The sequence below is a fragment of the Eptatretus burgeri genome, chromosome 4 (genome assembly GCF_056783735.1).
Source record: "Eptatretus burgeri isolate ZD-2024b chromosome 4, Ebu_testis_v1, whole genome shotgun sequence".
Taxonomy (NCBI): domain Eukaryota; kingdom Metazoa; phylum Chordata; class Myxini; order Myxiniformes; family Myxinidae; genus Eptatretus; species Eptatretus burgeri.
In genome coordinates this window covers 128,157,537-128,181,263 of record NC_140964.1, presented here as the reverse complement: position 1 = coordinate 128,181,263, position 23,727 = coordinate 128,157,537, and the positions used below count along the sequence as shown (strand labels likewise).

General features: G+C 42.1%; 1 protein-coding gene across 1 annotated transcript in view; it reads right to left on the bottom strand.

Annotated features, from left to right (window-relative positions):
• The window catches only part of LOC147029081 (tumor protein 63-like), an 87,394-nt gene that overhangs the window by 50,550 nt on the left and 13,117 nt on the right, over positions 1 to 23,727 (bottom strand). The window contains exons 2-3 of the mRNA XM_085880038.1: positions 16,394 to 16,621; positions 4,894 to 5,080 (exon numbers count right to left, since the gene is read on the bottom strand). Coding sequence (XP_085736164.1) covers positions 4,894 to 5,080; positions 16,394 to 16,621 — 415 coding nt within the window. The remainder of the gene's footprint in view (positions 1 to 4,893; positions 5,081 to 16,393; positions 16,622 to 23,727) is intronic.

Here is a 23,727-nt window from a genome sequence, read left to right as displayed (position 1 = left end):
AATACACCAGGGAAAAAAATCACAGAACCATCAGAAAGCATCCATTAAATAGAATATAAATAAATTAATAAAGAAAAAAGAAAAAATATGCAGGTGAGGGACTCGAGACAATGGAGAGACACAATAATTTTGCATGACGATGCGCATCGAAGCCAATACACCAGGAAAAATCACAGAACGGTCGGACAGCATCCATAAATTAAAATATAAATAAATGAAAATACATAAATGAAAAAAAAATTGAAAAATCAAATGCAGGTGAGCAACCCGAGACAATGGGCAAGCACAGTAATTTTGCATGCCGATGGACATCAAAGCCTATCCACCAGGAAAAAATCACCGAAACATCAGAAAGCATCCATAAATCCATCCATCCATCCATTGGGAACATACTCTGTGCAGAGCGTTGGTGCTGCCTAAGCGGTCTCCTTGGCTATTGGGTACAATCCCGGACGGGTCGCCACTCCGACACAGGATACCAGCAAGCTGGCACTCATTTTGACAACCTCGGAAGGATGACAGGCAGAGTCAACCCCATCTGATATTAATTCAACAGCCAAGTGGGATTTTTGGACTCAGGATGCTCAGATCCTAAGCCTACCACCAAACCATTAAGCCAACATCAGGCATATTGGCCAAATCCATGAAACAAATTTTACCTAAAAAAATAATTGCTGATTGAATTCAATGACCAAACATGCAACTCCTCTTCAAATTTCAAGTGAATCTGATGAATATTGACAATATAAATGAAAAATCAAATGCAGGTGAGCGACCCGAGACAATGGGAAAACACGGTTTGTTATAGCTTACAATGTGAGCATACCTCGCTCGTGTACATATATATATATATATATATATATATATATATATATATATATATATATATATATATATATATATATATATATATATATATATATATATATATATATATATATATACTGTGTTAAACATACACAACATACTGTGTTAAAAAAAAGTACAACAGACGTGATTCGACCTGGTATTGTGACGTTAATTTTTTTTTTTATTCAACACAACAGAACTACCTCGGATTAATTCTTTAAAAGCAATAATATTTCGTTTCACACTTAGGAGTCATTTATTTTAAGCAAGGATGTTTAGTTTATGTGGTGATATCACCCTGGTTATACAATATGAATGATGCAGGGTACATTGGTCACGTGAGAGAAGTTTACATAACCTGGTGAACTAAATCTGTTCATAAATATTCAAAAAGAAAAACATCCTCCCCTTAGTAACCATATAGACAATGGGAAAGCAATGTAAGTGGAAACATTTGGGGTTGGTCTATTTAGAATTTCCACCTTAACCAGTGCTTCGTGATGCTCAGATTGTATAGGTTCAAATCTCAAGATGTGTTGCTGTGTCCACTGACTACAAATGTTCTTGTAGAGTGTACTGATGGTTCCTAATATTATTTTACTAGGAAGTCGCCCGTGCCCGCATGGGGTTCTAAACTGGGTTTCTATTTCAAAATGATGTAATTTAAAGTCAACGACACATTTTTCGATTCAGTTCTTAATCTTCTTATGACAGAATTTCATGCAATACTACATTTTTAGTGAAACCCCCTTTCCCCCCTTTTCCCCTTTGAATTACCGGCAAAATGCAAATGGCGTCTTCTGCCATCGAGCTGGCAAGCTGAGAGCAACAATTCCCATTTTTTTGCCACATCTGATGCAATTTAAATGCTCTAATGGTGGCGAGGTGCTCCATTTAAAACTGTTTGATATATGTCGCCTTTTGATGCCTTTGCTCCATAATAAAAAATAGTTTTGGTGTCAAATCCAGTAACCAATTACAAAATAATAGTAGGATTAAAATGTCGGTTTAAAGTTGGGTCAGGAATAAAATTTGGACTCAACAGCTCAAAAGCAAGTGTACTACGACTGATCTATCCTGGCAGTCAAAAATTATAACTTTCTAAATGAATGACATGAAAGCTAAATTCAAAGTGTGCAATTTCAGAAGGATTTACAGATGGCAATCCCATTTTGGAAAAGGTTACACGAGAAGATGGACTAGCAAGCTACTTATAATTATTGATTGTGTTTTTTTTTTTGACTTTCAGAAGACTGATTAATTATTTATTTGAATTGGGATGATATTCTCCTTGCCAAAAAATTACTGATACTGTCGACCCTGAAGGACTACATCATTGACATTATAGCAATAAAATACAAGTAAATGTGAACACACAGAACATAAACACATGAGGAGGCCATTTGGCCGATCATGCCTCATGCTTGTGACATATCAACAGACTTGTGGCTGATGAAATTAGATTGTTAATATTATTATTATTATTATTATTATTATTATTATTTCGATTATTAGTGCAACAGATCTTACTTCAATCAGGAATTGTTAAACCGAGGTCGATCATTTTTCTAAACTCTATCTTTTTGTTTTTCAAATATGAATTGCTCTGAAGTTTCCTGAATTTTTTTTTTCTTTCTGCTGTCACATGTTTGGGTATTCATTCATGAGCTCACCTGGATTTTAATCTGGTGAGCTTATGCGATCGAGCAATGTCCGTAGGTGAGCGAGTCAGTCAGTGAGTCTGTAAACACTTCAATCATTATCGCTTGAACCAAACACGCGATTTTGAAGAAACTTGGCCACAAACTTCATATCTGATGGCTAATGAAAGTGTATTGACCGCATCAAAATCTGCGCTCATTGAGGGGTCGATTGGGGGGGGTTGCCCCCAAAATAGGTATTTGTTCTCTTCTCCAAAACTACACACACAATTTTGATTAAACTTGACCACAACCTTCATCACCCTTGATGTACCAAAGTTTGTTCACGGCATTTAAAAAAAAATAGTTAATGTTACTCCTGATCCAGGTGAGCTTGAGGATGCGTGGTCATATATTTTTTTCTCTCTCTCTCTCTCTCTCTCTCTCTCTCTCTCTCTCTCTCTCTCTCTCTCTCTCTCTCTCTCTCTCTCTCTCTCTCTCTCTCTCTCTCTCTCTCTCTCTCTCTCTCTCTCTCTCTCTCTTTCTCTTTCTCTTTCTCTTTCTCTTTCTCTTTCTCTTTCTCTTTCTCTTTCTCTTTCTCTTTCTCTTTCTCTTTCTCTTTCTCTTTCTCTTTCTCTTTCTCTTTCTCTTTCTCTCTCTGTGTTCCCAAAACGAACATACAATTACATGCATACTTTTTTTTTAGATTTTCTCATCTTTCCAAATACCAAGTTGTTCATCAACGTGTAAAAGTATTTTTTTCTTTTTCCAACTTTGCTTTAACCTCCACTTTTCTTTTCACCAGAAACCACTGTATTTAGTTTTTGAAAACATGAAAGGCATTCTTCTTTCCATCGTCGATCCTCGTTAACTAGTGGAAGGTACTTGTGCCACGTATCCTTGTGCACGTGTGCTTATGGTGTATGTGATTACACTGCACAGCCTTGAGCTGTAAGCAGTTGCGCCATTGATGCATCCCTGCCACTCGCCGTCTGCAAAAAAGCAGGATATAATTTTGCAAAACGATATCAAGTTATTTGGCATGCTAACTTTTGCTGCCTCATATCCATTGTGGTTTATCATGTGGGTTGAGTTTTAGCGTGCGGGCAACAAATGGTACGGACTGGTTCGACGGAATTGCCTTTCCTTTTGTCCACATTTCCTTGTGTTTCTAAATCAGAACTCCAAGTTAATAATCTTACTGCAAACCTAGTAGTCGTAGTCGAAAAACGTCCTCTTGGTCGTTTCATAAAGTCCCATCCTCTGCAGTCATTGCTATGCTGAGTGGTGCAAACAGGCCAAAAAATGCAGGCACGCTGGCATGGCGTCTCGCCTGCGGGCTCATTGGACTGAGTCAGAGAACAGTGAAGTTGAACGGATAGATTTCCCCAGAAAGCACTGCTCCTGTCTGGTAACTTAAGCTCCCAGCGATATCAGAGAACAGATCTTACATTCACTACGGTCCTGACTCCAGTTGTGGTGTTGTATGGTAGGAGCTGTTTTTTGTTTTGTATACACAGTCAAACTTGTGGAAGAGCTGCTACACTGAATGGATCAGGACACCAGAGGTTGCAAAAGGAACAGTGGGGGGGGGGGGGGAGAGAGAGAGAGAGAGAGAACGAGAGAGAGAACGAGAGAGAGAACGAGAGAGAGAACGAGAGAGAGAACGAGAGAGAGAACGAGAGAGAGAACGAGAGAGAGAACGAGAACACACCAACAGCAGAATAGAAGTCCAAGATAGAGAGAGACTTGGGGAGGAATGGGGGACAGGAGAGGCAAACTACATGTTTGAGAGGGTTCGTTGCATTCAAGGGGCAAATGGGAATAGAACAAGGAGAGAAGGGAAATAAATATTGAAAAAAGAAACATGAAGGAAAGGGATAGAAAGAACAGGAGAGTTCAGACAGTGCCATAAACAAATAACTAAATGCATTTCTTCATCAAAGAGATGGGAGTGGGTTTCACGGAAGAGTTGTTACTTTGTATTGTTCCAGGAAGAGGATGGGGTGGAATTTGGGATGTAGTCGGCCACCAGCATGTGTACTTTAAAATTTGAAGATATACCGTGGAACTGGTCGCAGAGGCACCTGTTTCATATCCGTGCCCCGACGTACGATACAATAAAGATTGTGCGCCATGAATACACAGCACCACTTAGTCCATCATGGTGCAGCATTAAAATGGTGCACAGTTCCAAACTTTTTATGATCAGCTATTACAATCCAAGCCTATTGTTCAAAAAGTCTAATGAACTTGTTGATTACAGTTTTGGTGATTACAGGTGGAATAAATCGGAAGGCAAGTACAAAGACACCACGAGAAAAGCAGTGGATCAATAATGAGATGCGACTGCGAGCACGAACAGTTTTCCAGGAACTAGAAGGACAACTCGTTAGATTCTCACCTTCGTTGAAGTCTCTGCCAAGCTCATGGTTTGGGCAGCGTTTCACCACCTCGGTCACATGCTCCGCTTTCTTATACACAGGCATGGCGCGCACGAGCGCGGCAAGAGGTGGTGAAGAAGTTACCCGAAATTGGATGGGACACGTCTTGGCAATCTGGCAGTACAGTTTCTTCAAGTCTGTTGAGTACTGTGGAAATATGAACAGGAAGTGATCTGAGCCAAGTGAAAATAATTTCAGCACCATTTTGGGAATCGCACTCTTTTCGCCACTAACATTCACACTCTGACAACCGCAGGCTTCACAACATATCAAGGTTTTCAGGAGAAACTCATTGAGAATTATAAGAACTGCTCACAAATGGTGAGAAAAACGTCACGGATAAAACTTTAGACAGCAGGTTGAGAAAAACCTTCTGCCACACCCCTGCGATTTCGGAAGCGAAGATCCAAAAATTAGGGCAAATTTTCCTATCGACTGTCGGATATCTGCTATTTCCGCCACTCCAGCATAAGGCAAGCGAGAATGAGAAAGAGGCAGAAGGGAAAAAATTGTTTCTCCAATTTGCAGTAAGACGGAAATCACTGCTTCTCCCTTTAATTCCAAGCTGAGTCCAAACCCCTATGTCTGTCACATTCCTGTGGCAGGGACACAAGAGACAGGGTTCAGACAGTAATCCCTTGTGACTTTCCACCCAAAAAAATTATTCGTGTATGTGATATATATATATATATATATATATATATATATATATATATGTATATGTATATATATATATATATATATATATATATATATATATATATATATATATATATATATATATACACACATGTTGTGTTGTTGTTCTTCTTTCAGCTGCTCCTGTTAGGGGTCGCCACAGCGGATCATCCGTTATGATCCGCATACTGATTTGGCATAAGTTTTACACCGGATGGCCTTCCTGACGCAACCCAAGTCGCCTCTTATGACGCAGGGATAAGGATTGGGTTTCGCCATGATTCCAGGCTGTCTTACACCCTCTTATAGCACGGCCCAGTGCAGAGCTCCCGTCCTCAAGCGATCCTCCAACCCAAGCCTCCGAGTCGCCGGATTACAGGCGCACGCCACTATGCCCGGTACACACACACACACACACACACACACACACACACACACACACACACACACACACACACACACACACACACACACACACACACACACACACATACACATACACATACACATACACATACACATACACATACACATACACATACACATACACATACACATACACATACACATACACATACACATACACATACACATACACATACACATACACACACACGCACGTATACGATACCCCACACAGTGTTCAGTATTCTAATACTATGTTAACAATGAATACAATTAACTTGTGTTTTGTTGAACACATTGTGCCAAGTGCAGTCAATTAATTGTAAAAAAGAAAACAATTGAAGTATTTAACTTTTTATGTCTTTCATGACATTTATGCTTTGATGATATGAGATTAAATGACATTCTATCTCCTTCCGACCCACAATATTAATTTATGATTTATTATTAGTAATTATTTTTTTTAAAGCCAAATTCATACCCATCAATGTTACACTCGTTGATTTTTTTCAATTTTAGCTGGTAAGCTATGCGGATACATGTTGCCTCTCCCAATTTTGTTTCATGTTGGATTATGGATCGATTTTTACCTCCGCCACCGAAGATGGACAGAGGTTATGGTTTCACCCCTGTCTGTTTGTCAGTTTGTCTGTCTGTCTATTTATTTGTGTACAGGATATCTCAAAACATTATGGACGGATTCGGACGAAATTTGTCGGGCATGTTCGGTGTGTGACAAGGACGAATTGATTGGATTTTGGTGAAGATCCGGATCCTGATACTAGAATTTTTTTAAAGTGATTCTTTACCATTAAGAGAAAGGGCCAAAATTGATATATATATCATTTTACCACAACTATTCATATTTCAAAAAGTTGTGGACTGGATATAACAAAACTTGGTGGATGAGTTGGGTCGGTGACAAGAACAAGCAGACGAGATTTTGGTGAACGTCTGGATTCAAATCCGGCCGATCATTGGCATACAAAATATATACTGTTAAGGCTGGCGGAGGTATGCACTCTACCGAGTACCTTTCTGGTGTCGACTGTAATTGTTATTATTACTTGTTGATTGCATACTTTATTTCTACTGTCTGGTATATATTGCTGTGACTACAGTACATTCAATTCAAGGCTACATTAAAAATTTTTTTAACAAATCCCATTGTCGTACATCCATTTGGCCATTGTCTCCGAAAATGATTGTTTTTCATGTAAGATTCATCCATACAATCTAGTCTCATTGTCCTTCATGGTATATATTGCTGTGAATACGGTACATTCAATTCAAGGCTACATTAAAAAAAATTTTTAACAAATCCCATTGTCGTACATCCATTTGGCCTTTATATGGACTATCGAGTTCATCGAACACGATACCCCACACAGTGTTCAGGTATATTGTTTAATTTAAATAAAATAATTATTTTAAAGATCGTAATTAACAGATGAGGTGATACCATTTTCATCATCAATCTTTTGTGATCAGATTTGTAAATATTTGATAAGTCGATAGTGTAAGTGGCATGGTGGTAGATTGAGTTAAGGTAACAACTGTCTGGCCTTGTGTCATCTTGCCTGCAGTGCTTTGGCTTCAATTCCCATGATTAGTGAGAATGAAAGTTTCTGTAACCTTCAATGGAGTGGTTTCTTGTGCAGGAGAGGACCTTGGCCGCAGAACATGTGAGCACTCAAACGTTCCATTCGGAATATGAGCCTCAACCACCACCACAGCAGTATTTGTGTGGTATTCATCAAGTTCATGGAGCAAGATGCTCACAATAGTGTAAGAAGCACAATTTTTTTTTATCTTTCACTCATGAAGTCGCCGGAGGCATTGTGTTTTCGGGTTGTCCATTTTGCTGTCCGTGCGTCAGTGATAGGTTTTCATTACTGCGATGACTAAAGAAAGGCTGAAGGGATCCAACTCAAACTTGCTGCAAGTATGTATAAAGATGTAAATAAGAACTGGTGGGATTTTGGCATCAAGAGGCCAAAGGTCAGAGGTCACATCAGGTAAAAATGTAATGCTAAAGAACGGCTGAAGGGATTTAAGTCAGTCAGTGCAAGTATGTAGAATGATGGAATAATGTGGGTGGAGGCATATCGGTCGACATCGCGACATCGAATTATGTCTAATTCTATATACTAGTGCGTGGCCGTATGTGCGTGGCTGTACGTGCAAAAAAAAAAAAAAAAAAAAAACTTTCAAACCGCGTGCCAGAAACAACCACACAGGCTGGCTGTTCCTTCGCTCTCGCGTTGCCATACGTGGAAAAAAAAATTCAAACAACCACACAGGCCATTCCTTCGCTCTCATAAACGATGACTGGATTGGGGCGTTGTGTTTATCTATAAATGCGCATAAGAAATCGAGAAATTATTAGAATACAGTAAGTCATCACTATCCGGAAGTCCGTACGTTGTAACCCGTAATGGGGAACGCAGCTGAGGATCTCTTCCCCAACGGCCACGCCTACGCAGCAACGTGTCCTGTCATTGGTAACTAAATGGCGCCCTTCCCCCATCGGCCACGCCTACGCAGCAACGTGTCCTGTCATTGGTAACTAAATGGCGCCCTTCCCCCATCGGCCACGCCTACGCAGCAACGTGTCCTGTCATTAGTTTGGTAAATAAATAGCCATAACTTGGGAACCACTTGTCCGATTAATATCAAACCTTGAAAAGGCACATACTCTGGTCCCCAGCAATATACCTGGCAAGTTTTAATTAGATCGGACCAGGGGTTGGCGAGAAACAGCGGTCACAGACACACACACACACAGACACACACACACACACACACACACACACACACACACACACACACACACACACACACACACACACACACACACACATTGCTGGAATTATAGATAGACAAGAAGTAGTTATAATTTGGAAGAAAAAAACATTTCCTTCATAACTATATAACTATATATATATATATATATATATATATATATATATATGTATATATATATGTATATATATATATATATATATATATATATATATATATATATGTACATACATATCTTCTTCTTCTTCTTTCGGCTGCTCCCGTTAGGGGTCGCCACAGCGGATCATCCGTATGATCCGCATAGTGATTTGGCACATGTTTTACGCCGGATGCCCTTCCTGACGCAACCCTGGTCACCTCTTACGACACAGGGATATGGTACACCTATTTTAACCAAGGTATACACCGGCCCAGTATACTGGTACTCATTTCGCCGACCTCGGAAGGATGACAGGCTGAGTCAACCCCCTGGTGTATTAATTTGGTGGCCTAACGGGGCTTGAACTCAGGACCTTTTTGGATTCCAAGCCGCTGCCCTAACCACTGCGCCAACACCAGGTGTATATATATATATATATATATATATATATATATATATATATATATATATATATATATATATATATATATATATATATATATATATATATATATATATATATATATAAATATATATATATATATATATATATATATATATATATATATATATATACATACAGTGTTTGAGTGTTGGAAAATAAATAACAGAAGGCAAGTCTTGGACTACACTGGTGATATCTCGTCACAAAAACTTTTGAGGGACTCCTTCATTTTTTCTTCTTCTTCTTCTTCATCATCTTCTTTTTCATATTTTTTTCTTCCTCCCTTCCCAATTTATAAGGGGTGAGGCTCGTAATGAAAGTCAAAAAGGTGATACTTCTGAACATATACTCCCTCTATAAGGAGCCGATTCTGAAAATACAATGTTGAGTTTTATTGTTCTCATCGATGACATCAATCACACACAACTGAATGCCAGGTTTCTGTTTATCCTGGGGCAATGTCTAGCCCAATGCAGCTGCAGGCATTCTCATTTGCTTCAACAGCATTTTACCTTTACATTTCCTGTTCTTCAAAACAAGTCCACGTTTTGAAGAACAAGAAGAAAAAAACACCTGGGCCACAAAATTGCAGGTGGGCCTTCCATGAATTTGAAAAACAATCCAACTTTTACAATTGGAAATGTGCCTGAAGATAGTTATAAAATTATTGGTTTTTGAAAAAAAATTTTCATTGATTTGCTCTTTGCAACCCTGGGTTGATGTCAGGAAGATATTGCATTGAGGGGAATCCCTACCGCTGGTTGTGGGGCACCACCATGCACAGAACACCTGAAATACATCACTTACTTCCAACATATTACGTGTGTAGATGTGTGATGGGCATCCGCTGTTGGTCAGGACCTCTGCAGCAAGTGCTGGTGTGGCACAGGTGCTCATGGTCACCGTTCCAGTTAAGAGGTGTGCCATTAATTATATATTTACGAGACCATTAGGCAGGGTATGGGTACAAGGCGATGTTAACACTTACAGTATACGCCTATAATTCAAAATGGAACAAATTGTTTCTTTCTGTCGTACGTTGAGGCGTGAAGTATTTTTTTTTTAAAGTTGAGTCAAGAGATAAGGTGACAAGTCGGGGTTCGGGAAATTTCCGGTTACTTCTGGATATAGAACCATCGAGAGTATTATGAACAGTTTGTGGAAGAAGGGGCTTCCACGAATGTTCTTTGTCCGAATATATAAATTGGAAATCAAAGTACGTGGAGAGAAGCAAAGAAGAAAGCCACATCAGTTGATTTGCCGTACCGGAGCAATGTCCGTTGCTTGTGCTTTACTGGTTAAATAGACGCACGCTCGGACTTCACCCACCTGCCGGTTGGACATGGGTTGTTTGAAGAATTGGAGCACTTTAAAACTTAACACTACACAAAGCGACCTATCCTTCAGCCAACCACAACCACGCTTTTTAAAGGTCACCGTCACCTTCCGGCCGACACATATCCATCGTCCCACTCAACAATCATCGCCGCTCTTTGTTCATTTTCTGTTTTTCTTATTTCTTTTTTGGTACTTCTCTTTGATATGCTTTGTAAACTAAGAACCAAAATATGATTGGATTAATTCAAGATTATTCTGCAAAAATGAACACCGCTCTCATCAATTTATCTCAAATGAAAAACACGGCGTAATGAATGAGAAACTTGCACTAAACAAGAACGTTGTTTTGTCATTTGTTTACTTTAAGGTGTGTTTCGGGGGGGGGGGGCACCTGTTTGTCTCTGTGCAAGGGAAGGTTGAAACGAAGGAAATGGAAGGAAGGGGCAGGAGGTGATAGAAAAAAAGAAGGGGAGGGTGGCAGGAGCAGATGGAAAAGGGAATGTTATTTGGAAGGAGATGAAAAGTAGAGGGAAGGGAGATTGTGTGGTATATTGGAAGTGGTAGGGGAGGGGGTTGGAGGTAAAATTAGCTCTTTGAGCGAACAGACAAAATAGATTATATATATATGTATATATATATATATATATATATATATATATATATATATATATATATATATATATATATATATATATATATATATATATATTGTTGTGGTTGACCAAATTCGCAAACCACCATTCAGGTCCCTTAGGTGAGATATCTCGGTAAGTATATGTGTAGTTAGGCCCAAACCCGTTGTCTAGAGGGAATAAATGTCATTCATGAGGGCTGCGACTCTTCAGGATAGCCGTTTTTCTTTTACTATCTTTATTTTGGACCAACCGCCATTATTACCACCACCAACCACGTCTCAACAGCCATCACAACAACAACCACCAACCACAACGCCGCTTCACCACAACCGCCACGACCTTTACCGTCACAACTCACCACCATCGCATCACCGTCATCTCGCGCCACTCGTGGGCACCGATGCTGGACTCGTGTAAGGCGCGCACCGTGCAGCGTGTTCAAAAGCATCGCGGACTTTCCGAAGAAAAACGGATCAAAAACGACTCACGCCCACTTTTGTTCCATCCAATCGGTGAGCGAGGGGCGACTTGGCCCCGCCTCCAGGGCGTTGGAGGGCGGTCGCTATATGCAAATTCATGGATCAAAAAGCATTCACGCCCACTTTTCCTCGGGCCAATGGGGAGCGAGGTGAAAGGTCGAAGGCAGGGGGTCAAAGGCGAAGCCACGGGGCTTATATAAGCGGCTGCGTTCGTCAGAAAAGTGGTGTGCGTTGGAAAGAGTGAGTTCGGAGTTCAAGAGAGTCGTCGGTGGAGCTGGAAGGAAGTTGCGCGTTGGAACGAGCTGTGCGTTGGAACGAGTTGTCGGCGGAGCTGTGGAGAGGTGGCGGCGGCGAAGACGGACGAGGGGGTGCTCGCGTCGGTGCCGGGAGCTGAAGGCGGGAGGCCGACGGCGCGACCTGGTCGAGGTGGAGACGCTCGTCGCGGGACCCGAGACAGAATAAAAATCCTCCTTCCCCCGAGCATCAGCAACCCCCTCCTGTTTCCCCCCGCGCTGAGATAGTGCGACAAAGGGGGCCCCTTTTCCCACCCCCTACCAGACACTGTCCGCGAGGCCCGCGGAGCTGGGGCACCATCGCCACTTCGCGCCTCATCATCAGACGGGTAGGCCCGACCCGGTCTCAGCCCCAGGCCCGCCTCATCCTTGAGGGTGTTCTTTTTCTTGGTTTTGGGTATGTGTTGTCGGCGCCGTCTGTGAAGTAGAATTGTATAAGTGTTGCCGTGTGCTCGGTAGTCGGATAGCTCTGCATTGTGTCTTCGCTTTTACATTTGCTTTTTGTGTAAAATTGCATTGTGTTTCTTTTCCTTTTACATGTGCTTTTGGTGGAATTGTATATGTGTGCTTTCCGTTCATCGCGAATAAATGTGCTTTATGTTGAACTGTTTTCCCGCTTCGCTTCGTCATTTCTTTCATTGAATCCCCATCTTGCTTCACGTAAAGGGTTGGTCCTGGGCTAAGACGCCCGATAATTAATCGAACCGTCGAGGCCGACGAATAACACCGCTCGGTTATCCCGATAGTACGGAACGGGTCGCTTAAGTGGCCCGTGTCCGAAGTCGACCTGCGGCGAGGTGCGATCGCCCGGTCTACCCTCCGTGTGGGTACTTAGGTAGGTCGAATTTGGCGAGCAACCCTATCCCACGCGGGGGCCGATTGGCTCGATCGCGGTGAGACCGAAAGGTCCACCCGTGACTGGTTCCCGGCGTTAGTCCGAGAGGGTCACGACTGAATTGTCCGTCCGGTGGGCGACGTGCCGCGATTCGAGTTACGTGGCCGTCAGCACGCCGGCAGGCACGAATCCGCGACAATATATATATATATATATATATATATATATATATATATATATATATATATATACATATATATATATATATACATATATATATATATATATATATATATATATATATATATATATATATACATATATATATATATATATATATATATATATATATATATATATACATATATATATATATATATATATATATATATATATATATATATATATATATATATATATATATATATATATATATATATATATATATATATATATATATATATATATATATATATATATATATATATATATATATATATATATATATATATATATATATATATATATATATATATATATATATATATATATATATATATATATATATATATATATATATATATATATATATATATATATATATATATATATATATATTGTTGCGGTTGAGGAAATTCACAAACTACCATTCAGGTCCCGTAGGTGAGGTATCTCTGTAAGTACATGTGTAGTTAGCCCCAAACCTGTTGTTTAGAAGGAATAAATGTGATTCATTCGGGCTGCGACCCTTTAAGATAGCCGTTTTTCTGTTCTATCTTTATTTTGAACCAACCACATCTCAACCGCCATCACACAACCACCAACCGCAACGCCGCTTCACAACAACAACAACGCCAACAGCCACGACCTTTACCTTCACAGCTCGCTCCCGCAAACATCGCATCACCGCCATTCCAAGCGTCACCGTGGCCATAAACCACCACAATAAACCCTCCACCACCTTCACCTCTCCTCCTTCTGCCGCCATTCCCGCACCACTTGTGGGCACCGAGCGTCAGGCTGTCCTGGACTCGTACAGGGCGCGCGCCGAGCTGCGGGTGCAAAGTGCGGCCTTTCCGAGGAGAAGTCGGATCAGGAATGATACATGCCCACTTCTGATCCGTCCAATCAGCAAGCGCGGGGCGATTTGGCCCCGCCTCCAGGCGTGTCGGAGTAGAATCGATATATGTAAATTCGAGGATCAGGGGAGATTCACGCCCCTTTCTCTCCGTCTAATGGGCGAGCGTGGCTCCACCCCCAAGCTCGTTCTGATCCAGAAATTTGCATATGGGATCTCCTACACCACTATAAAGCGCCGAGCGTGGGGCGAATTTAGTCAGTTTTGGGCTCGGGCGAGTTGGAGAAGTGTGGCAGCGAGAGAGTTTTTCAGTCAAGGCGGGTTGGAGAAGAGTTCGAGGCGGTCAGTTTTTGGGCTCGGGCGAGTTGGAGAAGTGTGGCAGCGGGAGAGTTTTTTGGTCAAGGGAGTTGGAGAAGAGTCAAGACGAGTTGGAGAAGTGTGGCAGCGGCAGAGTGTGGCAGCAGCAGTCAAGTCGGGTCTGGAGGAGAGTCAGTCTGTCGGAGGTCGGAGTCTGTCGGGGTTCGGAGTCTGTCGAGGAACTGCAGAGAGGGGAAGCCGGGAGCGCGGTCGAGGTTGCAGTGGAGTCGCTCGTCGCGGGACCCAAGCAAGCCAGCTATCCTCTTTCCCCAGAGCATCAACAATTCCCCCCTTCCCCCCCCCCCGCCCTGAGATAGTGCGAAAAGGGGGCCCCGTTCCCACCCCACTCCAAGCAGTGCCAACGAAACCCACGAAGGAGCACGGAGTCGGGGCACCGCCGCCACATTTGCGGCTCATCACAAGACGGGTAGGCTCCACCCGGTCTCGCGGCCCACAGGCCCGTCTGTTCCCTTGTCGTTGAGGGTGGCCCTTTTCTTTTGCTTTTGAGTATGTGTTGTCGGCACCGTCTGTAAAGTAAAACTGTGTAAGTGTTGCCGTGTGCTCGCGTAGTCGGTAGTAGATCTGCATTGTTGTGTTTCTTTTGTAACATCTGCTTTTGGTGCATAATTGTTGTAATTGTATATGTGTGCTCTCCGTGTGCCGCGGAATAAATGTGCTTTATGTTGAACTATTTTTCCCGTTTCGCTTCGTCTTTTCTTTAATTGAATCTCCATCTTGCTTCACGTAAAGGGTTGGTAGTGGGCTTAATACGCCCGATAATTAATCGGAACCGTCGAGGCCGATGTTAACACCGCTCGGTTATCCCGATAGTACGGAACGGGTCGCTTAAGTGGTCCGTGTCCGGAGTCGACCTGCGGCGAGGTGCGATCGCCCGGTCTACCCTCCGTGTGGGTACTTAGGTAGGTCGAATTTGGCGAACAACCCTATCCCACGCGGGGGGCCGATTGGCACGATCGTGGTGAGGCCGAAAGGCCCACCCGTGACTAGTTCCCGGCGTTAGTCCGAGAGGGTCACGACAGAATTGTCCGTCCGGTGGGCGACGTGCCGCGATTCGAGTTACATGGCCGCTCGCACGCCGGCGGGCGCGAATTCGCAACAATATATATCTATATATATATATATATATATATATATATATATATATATATATATATACACATATATATCTTCTTCTTCTTTCGGCTGCTCCCGTTAGGGGTCGCCACAGCGGATCATCAGTATGATGCGCATAGTGATTTGGCACATGTTTTATGCCGGATGCCCTTCCTGACGCAACCCTGGTCGCCTCTTACGGCACAGGGATATGGTACACCTATTTTACCCAGGGTATACACCGGCCTAGTATACTGGTACTCATTTCGCCGACCTCGGAAGGATGACAGGCTGAGTCAACCCCTGGTGTATTAATTCAGTGGCCCAACGGGGCTTGAACTCAGGACCTTTTGGATCCCAAGCCGCTGCCCTCACCACTGCGCCAACACCAGGCTTGCAACAATATTATATATATATATATATATATATATATATATATATATATATATATATATATATATATATATATATATATATATATATATATATATATATATATATATATATATATATATATATATATATAAATATAAATAATATATATATATATATATATACATATATATATATATATATAAATATAAATAATATATATATATATATATATATATATATACATATATATATATATATACATACATACATATATACATACATACATACATACATACATACATACATACATATATATATATATATATATATATATATATATATATATATATATATATATATATATATATATATACACATATATAATTTCCTGAAACAATGATTTGAATATTTTCAGTGTAATAACCCAAGATGAAAAGTGTTAAGTTTTAAACATCTTAATAAAAGAGGAAGGGGATTCATCTCACTGTCCATGTGGCAGACTTGGCTGTGCTGGACTGCTGGAAGGAGACGTCAAAGCCGTGTGGTCCCGGGTAGTCTGTGATGGAGGGGATGGCCGCAGCAGGAGAGGAAGGTTCAAAAGTAGAGCTCGGCTGGGCATACGGGGAAGGTGATGCCAGCCCGGGTGCCTCACTACTGTATGGGCTGGCACCTCCACCCTCCATCGCTCCCGGGAGGAGGCTCGTGTATTGAGACTGAAATGAAAAAAACAGGAACAAAAGCTTGGAAAGAAGTCGGTGGAAAGACGATGCTAATAACATTTTTCAGACTACCCATCAGAGAAACATAATTTTAACATTAAATGTGCAATTCATGATAATCTACACTCTTACATTTCCATTGTAAATATCACATTGTGAAAAATGTTTATCCAAAAATTACAAAATTCCTGGAAAAGACGATGGGTTGGGGGGGGGAGGGGTGTCTCTTGATGTCTTCCTCATAAGGACACAATGGTGATTTTGCATAAAACTGGCTCTGTCTAACAGCACAATGGCTACAATGATCAATGTGTCCATTGAAACATCTTTCCATTTTTTTAAATTGATAACATTTCGAGGAAATCTGTACCGGAAAGTGTAAATCCAGTAAAAAGGTCACAGTGGTGGGGTAGTTCCTGGAATTCCGTCATGGGGGAATCCAAAGGCAGGATTGACTGTGACATGAATTGATCACATTTTCAAACTTTGAAGTGTTGACAGCTCGGTAAAGGATTCTATTTATTTATTTATTTGTTTGTTTGTTTTGAAAGGCGAAGCAATGGATCGGACATCCACCAATCCCGTAGTTAACACAACTGAAGATGGTGTCACGGCCCGTTGAATTGGCTTGGCTGCGTCCTCATCTCGTTACGGAGGTGAACGTGAATATTTTAAGGATCAACTTCATCCTGCACATCTCTTCTGTATTCCAAAAGCATGCACATGGAATGTTCCAGAAAAATATCGACCCATCGTCCTCAGTACTTGTTTACGTATGAATGAACACTCTTTGCACATGTCTTCTTTTATTGAATTTTTTTTTTCTGGAAAGCGAAAGCCCACATCTCAATTCCATCAAATGTCGTTATTACCATAACTACCGTAAATTCGTTATATAGAATTGTAGACAAATAGTTTAACATACTGCAGAATATGATGCGGTAAATGGAGAAGTTCCCACTCAGTTGAATTACACAATAAGTATTTGTTGTAATATCACATTTTGGAAGAAGTCCTTTCTTTCAAGCTTCTGGGTCTCACGATCTGCCATGTTCTTTCCTGAGAAAGCCACATTTCCAACCTGGCCTCCAAAGCCAATCGCCGACTGGGAATCCTCCGTCGTGCAAAGTCCTTCCTCGGCCCACCTGAGCTCCTGACCATAAAAAAACTTTCATCCACAGCCTGATGGAGTATTGCTCTCCCGTCTGGGCTGGTGCTCCTGCCTCCCACCTTTCTCGGCTTCACGCTGTGGAAACCAAAGCATTTCGGATCATTGGCATCTCCCACGATGAGGCTGAATCTTTGGGCCTCTCACTCTCTCACCGCAGGCAGGTCGATGGTCTTTCTGTCTTCTACCGCCTCCTCTCTGGTCTCGCCCCCCCCCCTTGCTCTCTCTCTGCGATTTGTCCCCACCATATTTCCGTAGGGTGCTCAAGGTCCGTGCCAACAACCCCCTTCTGGTAAAACTACCAAAATCACGAATCACTGCTCACCTTCACTCTTTTATTCCTCTTTTTCCCCACCTTTGGAATAAACTCCCTCACTCTATTCAATCCCATTCTTCCCTCCAGGCCTTCAAAACAGCCGTTCACCACCACCTCTTATCTTCTCCTATCCAAATCGTCAATCTTTTCTACCCCCGTTAATCCACCCCAAACCCACCTCCTTCAAATTCCCTGCTTTCCTTCCTGAAAGTCCCAGTAATGTCCATCTTGTATACCCCATGTTCCCCGCTCCATCCCTCTCCCTTCCACAGATCTCCTCATGTCTCTGTTCCCCAATGTTTTGTCCTTCCCTCTCCCCTCATGCCCCCCTTGCTGTGCGTTGCGTGTTAGCTCTCATACGAGCTTCGACAAGGTATACAAAATAAATAAAAAAAGTTGAACTTCCCTTTCCGTCAAATGTACTGCAAAAAATTCCATAATCACTTGCGTAAAAAAATTCCAAGATTTGCATGAAACAAAAATTCCAAGATTTGTGTTAAAAAAAAAAAAAAAAAATTCCCATGATTTGTGTAAAATAAAAATAAAAAATTCCATGTTTTGTGTAAAATAATTCCATAATTAATTATTTGTGTAAAAAAATAAACAAATCACTGCACATCTGCATCGAAGTCCAGCAACAAATACTTATTGTGTAATTCAACCGGGTGGGAAATGCGCCACTCAATGTTCCCCTTGTTCCCACAGTCACCTCCATCCGGGGAGGGTGTGTGCGAGTGAGTGAGAGCGAAGGAATGAGGCTGAAATTCGTGGTACAAAAGAGGGTGTGAACAACCAACCGCACAATGAAAATAATAACAAAAGCCAAAAATATGTAAAAACTGGAACATTTTACCCTGAAGTTTCAATTTATTTGTTTATTTTTGTCCTTTCGTATCGTCGTCGATCTCGTTCTTCGGTCGAATTCGCATTGCGATTTTCGAGTCATCATTGGAATGGCCAGCTGCCGTGTTTTCGACGTTTTCTATAATCGGCGACAAAATCGTACCGAGAGCTCACGGCTCGGTTTGGAGCGTTCAGATATAATCAAGCGTGCCGTGAGCAGTGGCTCGAGTCCTCTGTCATTGGGTGACTTGCACCTGGAAACAGGTTCAGAGAGAGAGAGAGAGGAGGGAGGAATGCTTGAGGGATGTGGCAGGGGTGAAGGGCTTGCGGCAGGTGCACCGTCTGGAACCTAAGCGCCAGGCAGACGGGTTATCAGCGCCGGGGTAACCTGCTCATCCAGTTAACGCCTTAATGTCGAGTTAAACCAGCAGTTTGGATCCACCTAAGCCTCAAATGCACACATTTAATGGCGATAAAAACTCTAGCAGAACATATTTGGGTGCAGGCTGTGCAATTCCATATAGTGAAGTGGTATTCCAGGAGATTAGCCAATTGTGTAGATTGTTGAGAAACACACCGTAAACTGATAATCACCTATCAGATACTTGGAATAAGCTAAGTCAGCTCAGGGTAGAACGATATGGTTTAAAGGTTGTCCGAGTTCGACAGTAGAGAAAACTGGACGGGCCTTGATCTTTCTTCGTAGGCAACGTTATGCCAGCTGTTTCATCTGCAATCATCAGGAGATATTAGGGTATCTCTGCAATTATAGTAGACCTCGATCCATGGACGACAACCGCAGACGAATGTTAAAATAGCAATCAAAGCAGTGGAGATAAAGAAAAATGGCATGTACAGGTAGATCCTGACTCGTAGAATCCTCTTTTCTTTTCTTTTTTTAAACTCGAAGTCAATTAAATGAGCAGTTGCACAACTGAGACGTCCGGACGACATGGTGACGCGTAACTTCTGAATGAAGATCTTTCCGAGAGCTGAGTCGAGACAGCTTTTTGGACGGGGGGGGATTTGCGGAGAGGGGAAATGCGCACCCCATCCGCAGAGACCCACACCGACACGCCACTCCTTTGTTCTCGGCACGCGCCCGTCCGTTAATCCGCACCGCCTCGCACGTGCTACGTCCAACCACCCGGACACTGCCACGCGGCCCGTCGCGATAACCACGCTAAGCCACACTTTCGGTCACAATTCTTCCTCCCCACCCCTCGAGCAACTCGTTTCCATCCGGTGATCATAATTCGTTTCGGCGTGGACTGGGAGTTTTGTGTCGGAATGGCTCGGCTGTTTGCTTGTCCGTTGTTCAGAGCGCTTTAGGGGAGCGGACACTCCAGCTCTCCTTAACTGACGATATTCCATTTTCACAACATCTATGGTGTATTGATATAATTTTGTGGCAAACCTGTGTAATCGTTTCTTATCAAAACATTAAACCAATCCAATGTCCAGATATCCTGTGCAGTGTCGGTGCTGCACAAGTACTTACGGTGACGAATATCCTGGGTGGTTTGCCATTGCCATAGCACGAGTAGGACTCAAATAAGTCCACCAAACCCATTATTTATTTAACTTTATTTATTTTAGTTCATTTAAATAATTTAATATTTAGTCGGCACCGACTGTTCCGATCAATTGCTCCATGCGATTTGTGACCGATTGACCATACAGGTACAATGTCCAATTCATCATCGACTTACCTGGGCAACACCTTTTCAGTTTTTTTTTTTCTCCTTTTAAATGTCTTCCATAATTTACCAAAACATCTGGAGAATGGATTGTTCCATCATCGCTGGCATAAGAAAGCTCTTAGTGACAACTGAGCTATGCACGCGGTGTGATCGTCCGCATGTCCCCAACACCTTGGGAGGATCAAGATCCACGACTTTCCATTTAGGTGAGAGTGTATTCAGGGACCCAGAAAAATAAGACATAAGTTAGTATGCTCCTCAGGAAGGGGTATTCATACACAGAGCTGTCAATGGGATGTAATGGTCTTCCCGGGATCACAGTAGGTTGGTTTAAAATAGTATTAGATCGATACTTCGATTCATTGGGGATAGAGAAGTACAGCAGCATTGGTTTGTTTGATCGATGGGTCTTGTATACATGTCATATATATATATATATATATATATATATATATATATATATATATACATATATATATATATATATATATATATATATATATATATATATATATATATATATATATCCCAACTTTTCCCCATCAATCTCCTTCCCTCTTCCCCCAACATAGGTTTAGGGTCGAGGTGAGAATCAAACACAAATTGGAAAGCTCAAAAGCAGGTACGGGGAAACCTCTGAGCTGTCCTCACAATTCCCCTTGCACACATACCGGATAATTATTCCCAGTGGTACTTTTCGAACATGGACCCTGTATTTGGTGCAATTACATTTGCAATCCTTTGTTTTGAGAATCGGACTTCAAAAATCTTTTCTTCCCTCTGATCCCCTTGTTATTAACAACAGATATAAATCCCTACAACAGGGAAAGGTATAAAATGAATGGGATCCAATGCAGGCAAAAGGTAAATTAGTTATTAAAAAAACAAAAGAATCACAGCACTGTTAGGGTTTGCGATAAGTAAACTTGCGATTAACTATTGCCATCCATTGGTCATCATCATCATCATCATCATCATCATCATCATCATCATCATTGCCTTCACAGCACTCAGTCAGGGCAGGATTTTCTCATCTGATAACTCACCAAGTCATTGCGAAGGACACCGTGGGATCGTTAACGTCCACTGACTTATGCAAGCAGACAGGACCTACATCTTAACTACCATCTAAGCCTTTAAGAGACAGTGGACGCATTGATAACTCAGGCTAGACATTCTAACCCAGGCTCGACATTAAAACCAAGGCTCGACATTCGAACCAAGGCTCGACATTCGAACCAAGGCTCGACATTCGAACCAAGGCTCGACATTCAAACCAAGGACAGACATTCTAACCAAGGCTCGACATTCGAACCAAGGCTCGACATTCGAACCAAGGACAGACATTCTAACCCAGGCTCGACATTCTAGCCCAGGCTCGACATTCGAACCAAGGCTCGACATTCGAACCAATGCTCGACATTCGACCCAAGGACAGACATTCTAACCCAGGCTCGACATTCTAGCCCAGGCTCGACATTCGAACCAAGGCTCGACATTCGAACCAATGCTCGACATTAAAACCAAGGCTCGACATTCGAACCAAGGCTCGACATTCAAACCAAGGACAGACATTCCAAACCAGGCTCAACATTCCAACCCAGGCTCGACATTCCAACCCAGGCTCGACATTCGAACCAAGGCTCGACATTCGAACCAAGGCTCGACATTCGAACCAAGACTAGACATTAAAACCCAGGCTAGATATTCGAACCAAGGCTAAATAAGATATTCAAACCAAGGCAAGACAAGATATTCAAACCAAGGCTAAATAAGATATTCGAACCAAGGCTAGACATTCGAACCAAGGCTAGACATTCGAACCAAGGCTCGACATTCGAACCAAGGCTCGACATTCGAACCAAGGCTCGACATTCGAACCAAGGCTCGACATTCGAACCAAGACTAGACATTAAAACCCAGGCTAGATATTCGAACCAAGGCTAAATAAGATATTCAAACCAAGGCAAGACAAGATATTCAAACCAAGGCTAAATAAGATATTCGAACCAAGGCTAGACATTCGAACCAAGGCTAGACATTCGAACCAAGGCTCGACATTCGAACCAAGGCTCGACATTCGAACCAAGGCTCGACATTCGAACCAAGGCTCAACATTCGAACCAAGGACAGACATTCTAACCCAGGCTCGACATTCGAACCAAGGCTCGACATTCGCACCAAGACTAGACATTAAAACCCAGGCTAGATATTCGAACCAAGGCTAAATAAGATATTCAACCCAAGGCTAAATAAGATATTCAAACCAAGGCTAAATAAGATATTCAAACCAAGGCTAAATAAGATATTCGAACCAAGGCTAGACATTCAAACCAAGGCTCGACATTCGAACCAAGGCTCGACATTCGAACCAAGGCTCGACATTCGAACCAAGGACAGACATTCTAACCCAGGCTCGACATTCGAACCAAGGCTCGACATTAAAACCAAGGCTCGACATTAAAACCAAGGCTCGACATTCGAACCAAGGCTCGACATTCGAACCAAGGCTCGACATTCGAACCAAGGCTCGACATTCGAACCAAGGCTCGACATTCGAACCAAGACTAGACATTAAAACCCAGGCTAGATATTCGAACCAAGGCTAAATAAGATATTCAAACCAAGGCAAGACAAGATATTCAAACCAAGGCAAGACAAGATATTCAAACCAAGGCTAAATAAGATATTCGAACCAAGGCTAGACATTAGAACCAAGGCGAGACATTCAAACCAAGGCGAAACATTCAAACCAAGGCTAGACATTCGAACCAAGGCTAGATATTCGAACCAAGGCTAGAAAAGGCATTTGAACCAAGGCTAGATATTCGAACCAAGGCTAAATAAAATATTCGAACCAAGGCTAGACATTCAAACCAAGGCTACATCAGATATTCAAACCAAGGCGAGACATTCAAACCAAGGACAGACATTCCAACCCAGGCTCGACATTCTAACCCAGGCTCGACATTCGAACCAAGGCTCGACATTAAAACGAAGGCTCGACATTCGAACCAAGGCTCGACATTCGAACCAAGGCTCGACATTCTAACCCAGGCTCGACATTCTA